At 43.5% G+C, this 15,135-nt stretch overlaps 1 protein-coding gene across 1 annotated transcript in view; it reads left to right on the top strand.

Moving 5' to 3' along the window:
- The window catches only part of GPC1 (glypican 1), a 415,429-nt gene that overhangs the window by 158,287 nt on the left and 242,007 nt on the right, over positions 1-15,135 (top strand). The window contains exon 2 of the mRNA XM_086943806.1: positions 4,190-4,348. Within this exon, the coding sequence (XP_086799932.1) occupies positions 4,190-4,348 (159 nt within the window). The remainder of the gene's footprint in view (positions 1-4,189; positions 4,349-15,135) is intronic.

Raw genomic sequence — 15,135 nt, 5'->3', positions numbered from 1 at the left:
CTGTATACAAGCATTGCTTTATTATGTACCCAAAATCCGGAGAGAATACTATTATGTATTTGTATTATTTTTAATATTGTGTAGACCTGAAGGTATCTTGGCACTTAAGTCACAAGATACGCAAAAACTGACAAAATGGCTAGGTTGTCGTATACATTCAGATATTCAATTACTTTTTAAATTCCAGTATTGGTTGAGAAGGCAAGGAAAGTGGCAAAGATTTCAAGCACTTAGTGCCATATGTATCAACATTCTGTTTTGCGATTCCTAAATAGCGATTTTTAAGGAATCGCTATTTAGAAATCGCAAAATGGTATGTATGTAGAAAATCGCTTCTTTTTAGCGATTCCTTAAAATTCCATAATTGCGATTAGCTTATTGCTAATCGCAATTAAGGAATAATTTCCCATTCATTTCTATGGGCCAGGAGGCCCATAGGAATGAAGGGGAAATTGCGAATCGCAATTTGCTAATCGCGAATTGTGAATATTTTCAAGGGTGCAGGGGTGTCTCAAGAACACCCTGCTGCACCCCTGAAAATGACATGTGTGTGCATATGGCGCACATACATGCCATGCCCTAAGGGCATGTATGAGCGTCACATGGCACCTTTTGAGTTTTAAAATAATGCTTTTTTGAAAGAATTCGCAACTTACCACCAACTAGAACTTGGTGGTAATTTGCGATTCCTTAATGGCATTTTGGAATGTTTTTTTCCTTGATACATTGCATTTAAGGAATCGCAAAATTTGCAATTCCTTAAATGCAATCGCAAAATAAGGAATGTCAAATTTAGCGATTCCTTATTTTGCAACAAAAATGTTTCATACCTACCATTTAGCGAAAATGGGTTCGCAAACGCCGGAATTCTGCGAATTTCAGCGTTTGCGAACCCATTTTGCCTTGATACATATGGCCCTTAGCTTCTGTGACAGGAAAGCTGTGCCGCCAAAGGTAGCTGAGGAGAACTTGGGAGCAGTCATAAAAATAGCTGTTTTGGGAATTTAAAAAATGTTTCAATGTACGACGGATAAATCCCGGAGAGACAAAATTTATATGCTGCTCAGGAAGCACTTTCTGTACTAAGCTGAGGGATTTAGGCAGGATTCTTTGATTTTCTTGGAGGTAATGCAGAGCAACTGAAGCAGGAGAGGTTCAGTCTGGGCGCTTTAAATTGAAGACAGTGCTTGCCACTGAGTTTGGAGAAAACTGACATTACCTCGGGGGCTCTGCTGGCGGCTGGAGATAGACAGCTTTACGGTAATCCTGCTGGCGGTAATGAACGTATTTAGGATCTGTACTTTGGGTGTATATGGGGTTGTCATGTAAGTTAAACGGATATTTAGCAATGGAGCGGGAGCAGAATGCAGGATGGGTGAACCAATCACGATTATGCAGAGTAATGAGTTCAGGGGAGGTGGGGAGCTCTTTGGAGAGGCTGGAGGGGCTGGTGCAAGGCCAGACTCGCCCTTTATTCCCTTGGAGGCCGGATTTGAAAGCCCAGGGCTGTTCCTGATGCCTCACTCAGTGTCCCAAGGTTAATTGCAATAGCCACTGGGAGGTTGCAAGAGGGGAGGGAGGGGGGAGGTAGAGAGAGAGAGGGACTAAAGAGTTAGGAGAGAGAATGGACGGATGGATGGGGAGAGAGAGATGGGAGCACTGGCGCTGGAAGTAGGTCGGCAGGGGTGCTGCAGCACCCCCAAAATAACCATGCTGGAATTCAAAAAGCATATGTGCAATAAAGAGGACTTTACATTTTACTTTTATCTTGTCACACTTGATGTGTGTCTTCTAGTCTATGTCTTCTGACAAATTGAACATGGAGATTGATGTTTAATGTGTTTAATTTTCTATGTCTGACTGCAAAGTTAGGTGATTTTGTAAAGTGAACTATCTGACGACCATCCTGGATTTTAGGGACTGTGATAGGTAAGACTGTAGGATATCAGAATTTTTCTAACACACATTTCAATACCTGTAAAATAACTGTACACATATTTCAAAATATATCAGTAGTTAGGAAAGCACAAACCAGGCACAATTGTTTTTGTAATTGCGAAGAGTGATGGAAAAATGGATTTTAATAGGATAGAAACAAATTAAGGCACTTAACTTGGTGATGTGTAAATGGTAAATATATGATGAAATTGATTTCCACACATGGTTTTTGCGCTGTATGTTTTTATCAGTAAAACTGCCTGTCTTTGTGAATTTTGTGGAGGCATCAATGGAAAATGTGCTGTCTGTAAATGATAGTGCGCACCAATATCATGCTTTTCTTAAATATTTGTGACAATGTGCTCCAAATGCACCACCAGCTACACATCACATCCTTTCCACTCTTTTGCTGACTGAGCGTTGCACATTTGCTACAGTGTTTCTTTCTATGACTCTTCACAACCCCTATGACTTCAGCACCACTGAGTAGGAGTAGGAGATGAAAGGAGTGGGGCTGGTTTGAGCTTTCATGCCAGGGCTGTTTTTGGTTCCTCAGTCCAGCCTTGACCTTGTGAGCCCTAATCATGGATCACCGAGGTACTCCTTGTGGGGGTTGGTCTTCAGCTCTTCTCTGAATTACACTTCCAGATTTCTGCCCAGGAAATGCTATGGCGCCTTGTATTATATTAACCAGAGAAGGGGTTTTTGGAGTGGCGGTGCTACTGCACCAGTGGTTGCTGCTAAACTCATAATGGATAGCAGCGGCCAGCATGGATCGGAGGTAGGGGGGTGGGGGCAAAGGAAGCGGGGAAGCAGGCTGCAAAAAATAAAATAATGAACTTATCTTCTTGCCGATTCCTTGCGACGTCTCTCCTCCGTACTCTTCCTCCGCTGTAATGAACAACAGAAAGCACACCCAGCCTCCCAGTCACCCAATCACAACGCTTCCTTAGCAGCGTTGTGATTGGTCTGAGCGTCGTGTTTCGGAGCTCAAACGCTGACTGGAGGCCTGGGCATGTTCTACATGCAGCCTGTAATGCAGCATGCATGGCGAACATCCGAAGTGTGCACAACTGTTTTGGGCGGCCCAAGAGTCATTGCGCACTTAGGAGGGTGCTACCACACCTCTCCTGCCCTTGCCCCCTCATAAAAAGTTGCAGAAGTAAGAGAAAATAAATTAATAATAACGCAAGTCATTATCATTCAATTTTCCTGTTATTTCACTGCTAAAAAACAGTGAGGCAATGTTCCTCCGCCTTAGCGTAGGAGCCGCCACTGATAATGGAGCTTATTTGGTAGATGATGAAGGCCTTGAGGGAAAGCCAATGCCAGCCAATCAGGAATGGGGGGATGCAGTTGTATTTCTTCAGTAATCATGTTTTAGATGCTCCTCCCACATTCCGATTGTTCTCTGTGGAATCCTTCGGATACCTATCTGAGCAGAATCCATGCTATAGCAAATATACATTTAAAGCATAATTAAAAAGCACATAACGGGGATAGAGAGAGAAGTTGAAGAATGCTTTCTATGAGAGAGCACAGAGGATATGTTGTGCTAAAAAAAATGAACAATCGGTTGCTTGAGAAGAACTCTCTCCTCTTTGCCATGTTTGGAAAAGAATGTCCTATTTTATTTTTATCGAGCGAAAGCCAACTTTGTTACTCCACTTCCAAACATATTACCGGCCCTGAACTTGTGCTTGAAACCGGAGGGTGCCCCTGCCTCTCCTGACAAGCATTTGTGCATCATCTACTCATGAATGACCCGAGTCCATTTCACAAATGTTTCCACTGATAAAAATATAGAGCAAAATCCATAATCCTATATTGTTTTATGGGACAGCTTCACGGCTTTGGCTGCATAATTTTCATTTTCAGTTCGGTGTTTCTTTATTTCTTCTAAATGGATTAAAGATTTTGCCATAGGAAGCCTCGGTTATGATAACTGTATACAATTTAAGCATTTGTTTAAGCCTCCCTCCTGCGTTTTTATTGCCTGTGTCCAAAAGAGGTTTGTGGTCCTCTGAATAAAGTGCAGTATAGATTTTTCATTTCATATTCAATAATATTTTGTCTCCCACTGTGGCCTATAAAGTTGCCATGCTGATAGAACAGGCTAGCATTATTACATCTCTTCTGAACATTTCAGGCTAACTTGACAAGTTGGAACCCAGTTTATTAGCTAATAATTAAAGATGTTCTGAACATTAACCTTAGCACTGAGTAATTATGATTTCACTCTTGTCCTTAGGGGAGCACCTGAGAATTTGCCCACAGGGCTACACGTGCTGCACCAGTGAAATGGAAGAAAACTTCGCCAATAGCAGCAAGAATGAATTTGAAGCCAAACTGAGGGAGGCCAGCCAATCCATGCAGGGCATCTTTGCAAGCCAGCACAAAAACTTTGATGGTAAGGCACAAATGCTGGATTGTCTAATTGATGATGTTGTAGTTGCATGAAACAATATGGTGAAGCTGCTCTATGTTATGTTAATTTAACTTGTAAGGTGCTTGATCACCCCAGGAGGGCTATCGCGCTGGACTGACCGCGGGCAAGACAGAACTAGTATGGAAAATACCTCGGTTTGAGAAGCTTTCCGAAAAGTAGGTGGTCTGTGCATTTCCGTATGTGAGTGGGTAGTTTTTTCCAGTAGTAGGGGGTCCAAGTAAGAGAGGGCTCTACCCCCCGGCACGTGTGGGAATATTGAGGAAAACTTTGACCTTAGATCTTAAAGGTCTGCTTGACAGGTAACTGGGACCTTTGCTGTTAAGTAATTTATGCACTAAGCAGCAGATCTTGAAAATGATTCTAATGTGCACAGGAAGCCAATGCAGCGATTGTAGAAAGGTAGAAGAGGCAGATCTGTCCGGCATATTTTGTATCAGACGGGCCACTGTGTTCTGGACTACATGAAATATGGCAAGTAGGAACTCCTTTGTGGTGACTAGGAGAGCATTGCGATAATTCAGGCGGCTGATCACTAGTCAAATTCTCAATGGGAGCTCAGAGGGAAAAGGACTGGGTCGCCCCCACTCAAACTTAGACCTACAACAAAAGACCCCATCCACGGACGTCAAAACATATCAGTGACTGTAAAAAATAGAACAGTCTATATGTACTGTTACCTATTCCTGTCCTCTGCAATTTATGAGGGGACAATTCACTGTACTCTGCCCAAATTTACATTAAAAAAGGCCTATCCTCCTTGACAGAGACGCAGAACAACAAGTACTCTGACTCTTCTAGGTCAATCTCAGAGGTCCACACCGCCAGTGTTGGACTGGATTCTACTTAGAAAAAATGTGCGAGAAACAAATGACACCTCACGGAAACACCACCAACGGGGTAACTGGTATGTAATTTCCAGACAAGCCCCTGTCTCATCATCGGTAGTCACTTGATTCTCAAAGAAAGTAGAAAAAAAGAAAGTGTCCAAAACAAACAACCAAAAACGTGTAACAAACAGTGGAAAGCAGAGGCGTCTGCTGGTGACAAACACATAACATAAACAAGTGCATAAAACACAGCATAGAGTTCCCTTAACCACCTTTATTTATAGGGAAATGATTATATGCTGAACAAATAAAAAGGCTGGCACATATTCATGCATACCATTACCTATTGCCAGTGCCGACATGTTTCACTGCCATATCAATTTAAGCAGTTTCATCAGGGCTGCACTATATGCTGCCACTCCACTCTTGGACACTCGTTCTGTGTTAACTGCCAAGGAAAACAGGCACAGAGAACCAGTTAAAAACATGTAAACAAACCATTTGATAGCCGTATGTATAGTGTGACATATATACCCTTTGTTTACCCAGAGTCAGCCTAGTTGCTCATACCAGCCGCCCCGGGCTGAGAAGGATGCAGGGGTACTCCAAATGTGAGTTCTCGCCTTCACTTAGCTTTGAGCTTGCTGCTGGTATAAACAAAGAACGTTTTTGCAAATGTGTAGGAAAATTAAAAGCCAGTCTCGTTGATGTGAGACTCAAAGAATACTATTTCAACTCCTCAAATTGGGACCATTCATACAGGCGGTGGTATTAATTATGTTAGGAATACAGGCAAGCGTAGCACTAAAGCACAAATCGCCATCTCATACATTCGTACTCCTTCAAATGTATTCTCTGCGAGGATCTAATCATAGCCTTTAGCCGTCGCCAAACTGGGACTGATGGACAGCTTAAAACTGCCTTACTTTTAGGGTCAACCACCCCAAATTATCGGAACGCAATGCCCCCTGTGTAGCGGTGCTGTACTCCGTATATACAGAGGGCAGTGCGTTCCGATAATTTGGGGTGGTTGACCCTAAAAGTAAGGCAGTTTTAAGCTGTCCATCAGTCCCAGTTTTGCGACGGCTAGAGGCTATGATTAGATCCTCGCAGAGAATACATTTGAAGGAGTACGAATGTATGAGATGGCGATTTGTGCTTTAGTGCTACGCTTGCCTGTATTCCTAACAGAAATTATACCACCGCCTGTATGAATGGTCCCAATTTGAGGAGTTGAAATAGTATTCTTTGAGTCTCACATCAACGAGACTGGCTTTTAATTTTCCTACACATTTGAAAAAACGTTCTTTGTTTATACCAGCAGCAAGCTCAAAGCTAAGTGAAGGCAAGAACTCACATTTGGAGTACCCCTGCATCCTTCTCAACCCGGGGCGGCTGGTATGAGCAACTAGGCTGACTCTGGGTAAACAAAGGTTATATATGTCACACTATACATACGGCTATCAAATGGTTTGTTTACATGTTTTTAACTGGTTCTCTGCGCCTGTTTTCCTTGGCAGTTAACACAGAACGAGTGTCCAAGAGTGGAGTGGCAGCATATAGTGCAGCCCTGATGAAACTGCTTAAATTGATATGGCAGTGAAACATGTCGGCACTGGCAATAGGTAATGGTATGCATGAATATGTGCCAGCCTTTTTATTTGTTCAGCATATAATCATTTCCCTTTAAATAAAGTTGGTTAAGGGAACTCTATGCTGTGTTTTATGCACTTGTTTATGTTATGTGTTTGTCACCAGCAGACGCCTCTGCTTTCCACTGTTTGTTACACGTTTTTGGTTGTTTGTTTTGGACACTTTCTTTCTTTCTACTTTCTTTGAGAATCAAGTGACTACCGATGATGAGACAGGGGCTTGTCTGGAAATTACATACCAGTTACCCCGTTGGTGGTGTTTCCGTGAGGTGTCATTTGTTTCTCGCACATTTTTTCTAAGTAGAATCCAGTCCAACACTGGCGGTGTGGACCTCTGATATTGACCTAGAACGGCCAGAGTACTTGTTGTTCTGTGTCTCTGTCAAGGAGGATAGGCCTTTTTTAATGTAAATTTGGGCGGAGTACAGTGAATTGTCCCCTCATAAATTGCAGAGGACAGGAATAGGTAACAGTACATATAGACTGTTCTATTTTTTCAGTCACTGATATGTTTTGACATCCGTGGACTGGGTCTTTTGTGGCTGATCACTAGTGCCTGCACTAGGGTTTTGCGCATCGAGAATGGAAATAGAGGAAAGATTCTCCGTAGTAGACTCATGATATGAAAGCAGGTGCCAGTGGTAGCCACTACCTGATCTTTCATAGTTAGTCTTGTCCAAGTGTACACCTAAATTCTTTACTGTAGATTTAATGGTAGGACCTGTGCCTAAATCTATTGCCCACCAATCTGGGGCCCAGAGCATTTGGGCTCTTCCAAAAAGCATGATCTCGGTTTTGCTAGCATTCAATTGAAAGAAGTTCTCTGTCATCCAAACCAGGAAAGCTTTCATCTCATTTGCAAAACGTACTTTTGCATTGTGGGAGTTTTTATCAAAGGAGATACAAAGTTGGGTGTCACCTGTATATGAGAGACGTGTGAATCCATGGACTCTGATGGTTTTAGCAAGGGGATGCATAGCAGTTAATTAAAGTGGGGCTACGACATGAGCCCTGGGGCATCCCCTCGTTGAGCCCTAGGGTGCAGGATTTAAACGGGCCTAGATTGATGGTCTGGGTTCTCTGTGAAAGCAAGCTCTTGAACCATTGCAGAGATGTCTCCCAAATGCCTATCTCTTCTAGTCTTTGGTCTAATTTAGGATGAGATACTGTACCGAAAGCTGCCGGCAAGTCAAGCAGCACTAACAATGAGGGTTGATTATCATCCTGAGAGCCTCTAATATAGTCTGTGACTGCTATGAGAGCAGTTTCAGTCCTATGCTTGGGTCTAAAACTGGATGGGGAGGAATCCAGAATCCTGTTGGATTCTAGAAACTCCATAAGTTGTCTATTAATGTGTCCTTCAGATGTTTGCTCATCAAGGGGAAAAGCGAGATATGGCGGTAGTTTGACAGGTCAGAGGCTGCGTGGTAAGCCTTCTTACAGATAGGAATGATCTGGGTGGCTTTCCAATCTAATGGAATCCTTCCTGAACTGATCAAAAGGTTAAGTAAAGAGCAAACGGCCGGGGCGAGCTGATTAGCCAGTGTTGCTGCGATGCTAGCTGGCACAATGTCTACAGGGGAACCTGATTTTTCTGCTTTCTAAGCTGTACAAACAGAGTCTGGCCTAAGAGTTAGAAAATTCTCTAGGGTCCTAGTACTTGCATCATTAGAAGGGATAGGGTTGGGTACTGATCCCATTTGAATAACCGTCTGGGGAAGTTATTGTAAATCAGATTAACTTTTTCTTCAAAGTGGTTTGCAAGGGCATCAACTAGAGCTTGTGAAGGCAGGATATCTGTTGAACGGGCCTTCTGATTTGTGAAGGATTAAAGGACTTTGTATAACATTGTGGTGGAGTTTCCAGCCTGTTGAAGTTGTAGTGAAATGTGAGACTTAGGATCTTTTTTAATGTTGCCATGGTAGAGCGCTATATATTTTTTTATAAGCTTCTCTATCCCTGGGGTTATGGGTTTGCCGCCATAGTCTCTCCCGTTTTTTATACTGGGCTTTTTCCCTGCGCAATTCAGGGGAGCACCATGGGGCATGTGGCCCGTGTTTGACTATAGTTGGTTTTGCTTAGGGGCGAGGTTGTCTGTTGATGTTTTTAGGGACTCATGATAGTCAACTAATGCATTGTCCACCTCTTGATCCTTGCATATCGTAGGAGTGGTGAACTGATCATGCGAAGGTGTCTGGGGTTGCTTTGCACCATTGCCTCATGGGATTATGCTTAGGTTTTATATGGCGGTCAGGAGCATAAGTAGCCCAGACCTGAAATCCAATTAAAGAATGACCTGTCGAAAGGAGTGGGCAGGGGAGCTCACTGGATGCAAAGGGAGAGTAAGTGAAAATCAGATCTAGAGTATGGCCTGCGGTATGCGTGGGTCCTTTGGCAATCTGTTTAAGACCTAGCATTGCCAGGTCAGCAAGGACTTCTGAAGCATCTATATTTAAGGGTCTACACTGTGTACATTGAAGTCTCCCAGTAAAGTAAAATGTTTTGATGATAACATGTGGGTGGCAATAAGTTCCATATGTTTGAGACTAAAATGTCCAGTGAGTCTAGGGGGACAATATACTAGGTCTCCTTTCCAACAGAACTGGGGAGAGAGTTCCACCTTGAAGACACATATCTCTGCCCGCTCCTCAGAAAGGGCCTCGATTAGGGAGACTTTAAATGAGTACTTCAAAATGATAGTTATTCCCCCGCCCATTCTGCCTACCCTATCTAATCTCAGTTGGCGATAGTTATTAGGAAGAGCTAACGCAATGGAGGAGACTAAGGTGGATTTCAGCCAGGTCTCAGTTATGAATCAAAATCAGGGGGTGCGGAGGCCAAGAGGTCCCAAATTTGATCGCGTGTTTGGGTTAGGATCTTGCATTGCATAGGAACCCCTTGGAGACCTGAGGCAATTGAGGAATGGTCTAAGGGGTCATACAAGGTTGAGTTATCCTCAGCGACATAAGTCTCACTAGATGGGCTCAGAGGGTGCTTTTCTCCTTAGCTCTGCATAAGGCTTTGGAAGTGGCATTTTAAACACGGTAATGGACCTTCAAGGTGGGGCGGAAATCTTTGTTTGCAGCAAGGAGCCTTATGGGTTGAACCCGTACCTTGGTATCCTAAGCAGATAAGTTCTTCTGACGAATAGTTGACTATAATATTGTTCTACTTTCTGGGGAGCAGGGGTCCTGGCAAATGGCGGCGATTGGCATGGACGGTCGCAGAAGAACTTGCGTTTGGTGCACCTTCAGTGCGAAGTCGGCGCGCCCACTACGCGTGTCTGCGCTACCATTTGCTTTAAGTAGAAGACCGGGAGAGCAGCTGGACTGCTAACCCCTATAGTCCTCAGCCAAGAATTAGAAGTGGGACAGCTTGCTCACTCTCTTCACAACAAACGGAGGACTCTGCAGAAGAACGGAGAGCGTGACGAGTAAAGTATTTAAAACAGACAAAAAGAAGCCTCCTCGTACAAAGCCTATAATATTTTAAATAATTAAAAACAGTACGTATAAAAACTTAAGAGAGAGCGTGAAAAGCTGCTGCGTTCCTGCAGTCCATCTGCTGTGTGTCCGCGCAGCCATCTGATTTAAGTAGGAGATGGGAGCGCAGCTAGACTGCTAACCCCGATGGTCCTAAGCTGGAAACTGGAAGTTGGACAGCTCGCTCGCTCTCTCCACACAAACGAAGGACTCTGCGGTGGAATGGAGATCAAGACGAGCCTAGTAAGTAAAATAGGCAAAGAAAGCCTACTCGTTCAAAGCCTATAATATTTAAAATAATTAAAACAGTGCTTCTAAAAACTTAAGACAGTGCCTGTGGACTGTTTAATTAGTTGTGGTTTTTAATTCTAATGTAATTTACCTGTTGAAAACAAGCAAGTAAATTCATCCCTCAAGAGTCCCCCAAGCAATAGGCCCCAATTAAAGTGCAATTTTTTTGTATTTTTGCCCGTAAAGACTGACTCTGCTTCCTCGCCATTTTGCATATGGCACTAACCTATTTTGAACATAAAAACTGTAGTTTGAGGACCTCTGTGGCCCGAAGTTAGCAAAGCCAAAAAACCTGCCACGGACCTGCATCTATACAACCCGCGCAACACAAGAAGGTGTAAATCTCACCAGGACCTGTGTGGTTACAGTGTGAATCACAAATGTAGCTCAGAAGCAAACAATTAATGTTACAAACACCTTTTAGTAATCTTCATTAGGCCAATTTAAAACTCTTCCCTTCTTCATGAGGAGTAACCACACCCATGCGGAGAAAGCCCGCTGCCTTCCTAACAGTATGATTTTTTTCAAGTCCTCTTTCCATATGGGTGTTTATAAGGACCCCTTACTCCGTGCCCCCTGCTGTGTGACAACCAACCAGTAACATTGTCTTCAAGTCAAAGTATAGCATAAAGAAACCCTCAGAAAGCTGTTTATAACCAAAGAAGTGAGAAAGGAAAGAACTCTGGGTGATTACAATAAGTGACAAATCACAGGGCATTACCAGTGTGCCTGCCTTCCATTACCCACCTATTAATTCATGAGAATATATCCACATACTAAGCGGATGTTGGCCCACTGAAGTCATTTGATAGACTGCTTAGTGTTGTTATAAGATGCTATTCAACAGCACAACTCCTAAACCAATAAACAGGGAATCAAAACCTAAAAAATAACATCACAAATACGCCTCCTACCTTATACAGACCCCAAAAGTCACTGAAGCTGGACAGGCAGTGTCTTCAAGATGGAACATAGATGGAGTTGAGGCTGGACAGGATCTGCCTCTTTGTCTTTACTTTTATGTAACATATGAAAAAAGGAATGATGAAAGTAAGCCTTTGATGGGGGAGGCCAAACCAAGAAATTGGGGGCAGATCCTGGTCATTGGCGTCATAAGCTGCTTCCATCACTATGTCCAGTTCCTCGCCAAAATACCTCTTGGACTTCTGATGCAAGTCTGCCAATTATATTTTTCGCCCAATTTCTTTGTGCCAATCCCAAGCCATAGGAGATGTTCTGCAACTACCTATGTACCTGAGATAAATGCCGACACCTGAAGCACATCAAAAGAAACCTGTGGGAGCATCTATTGCCGCCACTCCATCAAATCTGAAGGAGTGAACAGCCAGTCCCCTCCTACAGAGCCAAAACAGTCCTTAAAAAACCCTGAAAATTGAGTGAGAGATATAAGAGTCATAAGACTTCCTGCTGGTTGAGGCCAGAAATTCATGCAAAGCAGGAGAATGGGGCAATAAGACAAGTACATCCATAATGTGTTACTAAACTGGTCAGTTAGAGTTTGGATAGCAAATGTTGTGTCCCGTGCCTTCTAATACAAGACGAGAGGAACAAATTCTCTACATGGCCCAAATACAGCAAAAACTTATCAGGCAAATGGCCCCAGACTACCATAGTAGATCCAGGCCCTGTAGGGTGGAATCTGAGCCCAGCCAGTGTCTGACTTAGCCAGGGAACCCTGTCTCCAGTTGACAGATAAGACAGGGAGTAGGTGTGAGATCTCTATAGGATAACCACTATGAAAGCATTCTAGTGTTAAAGCATTGACTGATCATAGAAGTGGGAGATGCTTTGCTGTAATGAGCTCTGGCACATTCGCGTAAATCCAAGTATAGACTCTATTGCCTCTAAAGGAGATTAACATCCTAGACCTAAACTAATATTGAATATAATCCGAGGATCCATATGCGAACCTGCACAGAAATAAAAATTGATTCCATAAGGTGCAAACACACATACTCTAGTTGATTTAAAGGAAAAAGTGACTTTTTTGTAGTTAACAAGGTGCCTGTGTTTCGAACCCAAAAATATAAACCTATAGATATGCCAGGACATAGTATCAGCTATTGACATATTGTCAAGGTATGTGTAGATGTTTGGTTATTACCTCTGCCATAATAATATGTTGAGAGTTGATATTATTTTCCCAAAGTATATCCAGGCTGATATTTGACCACAATAACATGCAACACTGTTTTGCAGCATTGATGCATTTCTTGACGTAAGCAAAGGAACGAGGATGAGACACGCATGTCGACCCCGGTAGTCATAGCAAGGCAGGAGGATTCGGAGGTGATTTCAGGACAAAGCACTGAGATAGGACCTGGGAGCAATATTGGTACCCGCTCCTAAATTGCACATCCACCTGAATGTATTAACAGCTTTTTGAAGCAAAATCATGGGCATGAATTTTTCATGGCTTTTTACAAGGGCAGTCCATCAGCCAACGGTAATATAGATAGCGGAATGTTGTAAATGCATCATCTCTGCCACAGAATTTAGAGGTAGTGGATAGAAGACTTTATTGCAGAAGTGTTATAAGGCATGCCTCAGCAGAGTCAGTTTCATTTTGAAAATCTACTTTGCGATTTCCAAAATGTGTCTAGGATTTTAGAAAGTGGGAAAGAATTTGGTCATATAGGTCTGATATTTCAGGAGTTAGAAGAACATTTTCAGGGAAAATCTGATTATTTGGTGCCATGGACATTTCTACAGATTTCAGATAATTGTAGCTCTCCGCTTCTCTTTTCCTGCCTCCGAGATTTACGTTCTGTATATGCCACCCAGAGGCATGCCTACATGCAAGAACGCATGCACCATGACTATGGGCACATCGTCAAGGGTCCAATCAAATGGGATCTGCAGCAAGCAACCCCTGCCTGATGCATCGTTACCTGAGCGTTCCTGGATAGCAACACCACAGTGGCGACGAGGACACGAGTTTTTGCATACCCCAAGAAATATTCTGTCTTTACTCTGTGTTGAATTGCAATATATACTCAGCACCTCCCCAGAAGTAGAACTGTGAAAGCGTGGTTCATATTCTCAGGTGCCCTAATCATTCGGAGACCTAGTACCTGCTCTGAAGCATGCGTGAGACAGAATAAAAGGTCAAAGCACCAAAATAAAAGTACATCTCTCCCCATTAGCGACAGACAGCTCTCAAAGGGGCCTACGTTAACAAATGATGGCAGCTTTACACTTGTGAAGAGACGCTGTGCAGGTATTTTGCAAGGTATGAGTTTGCTGCAATGTTTGTGGTGATAGCTGGGAAATCAATAATAACAATAGGCCAACCAGGCCACAAAGCAGGCCTGTAAACAACCAAAATACCAGACCACACACCAGCGTCGGTTTGGGATCACAATTAGCCCCTATTGACATTGCTAAATATTGCAACACCAATTGCAACAAAAGTCTATAAATTGTATGCCAAAAAAATGTGTATTTATTTTTGTAGCAATGGTGGCATCCTGCACTTTAGATGAATATGTTTAAAAGTGAAGTGCGCCATACTGCGATTGCTACAATAGTTAATTGTGGATGCGGTGCCTGTAGAAAGTGTGCACTGATGGCTGGTGGTGTGTGTACCTGGTGGAAGTGTGCACTGCCGGCTGGTGATGGTGTGTGCCTGGTGGAAGCGTGCACTGACGGCTGGTGGTGTGTGCCTGGTGAAAGCGTGCACTGATGGCTTGTGGTGTGTGTATGCCTGGTGAAAGCATGCACTGACGTCTGGTGGTGTGTGCCTGGTGGAAGCTTGCACTGACGTCTGGTGGTGTGTGCCTGGTGGAAGCGTGCACTGGCGGCTGGTGGTGTTTGTGCCCAGTGAAAGTGTGCAGTGATGGCTGGTGGTGTTTGTGCCCGGTGAAAGCGTGCACTGACGACTGATGGTTTCTGTTGAAAGTGTGCACTGACAGTGTGGTTGTGTGTGTGTGGTTGTGTGTGTGGTTGTGTGTGTGGTTGTGTGTGTGGTTGTGGTTGTGTGTGTATGTGGCTGTGTGTGTGTGGTTGTATGTGTGGTTGTGTGTGTGGGTGTGTGGTGGTTGTGTGTGTTGCATTTGTGTGTGGTTGTGTGTGTTTGTGTGTGGATATGTGTCTTGTTGTGTGCATGGTTGTGTGTGTGTGTGTGTGGTTGTGTCTAGTTGTGTGTGTGTGTGGTTGTGTGTGTGTGTGGTTGTGACTAGTTGTGTGTGTGCGTGGTTGTGTGTGTGTGGTTGTATGTGTGTTGTTGTGTGTGGTTGTGTGTGTGTATGCGGTTGTGTATGTGGTTGTGTATGTGTATGCGGTTGTGTATGTGGTTGTGTGTGTGGTTGTGTGGGTGTTTGTGGTTGTGTGTGTGTTTGTGGTTGTGTGTGTGTGTTTGTGGTTGTGTGTGTGTGTGTGTGTGGTTGTGTGTGTGGTTGTATGTGTGTGTGTGGTTGTGCCTGGTTGTGTGTGTGTGTGGTTGTGGGTGTGTGTGTGTGTGTGGTTGTGGTTGT

This window comes from Lissotriton vulgaris, chromosome 11, assembly GCF_964263255.1.
Source record: "Lissotriton vulgaris chromosome 11, aLisVul1.2, whole genome shotgun sequence".
NCBI classification, from domain to species: Eukaryota; Metazoa; Chordata; class Amphibia; order Caudata; family Salamandridae; genus Lissotriton; species Lissotriton vulgaris.
The sequence above is the reverse complement of the archived record's forward strand: the minus strand, read 5'-3'. Positions and strand labels throughout refer to the sequence as shown.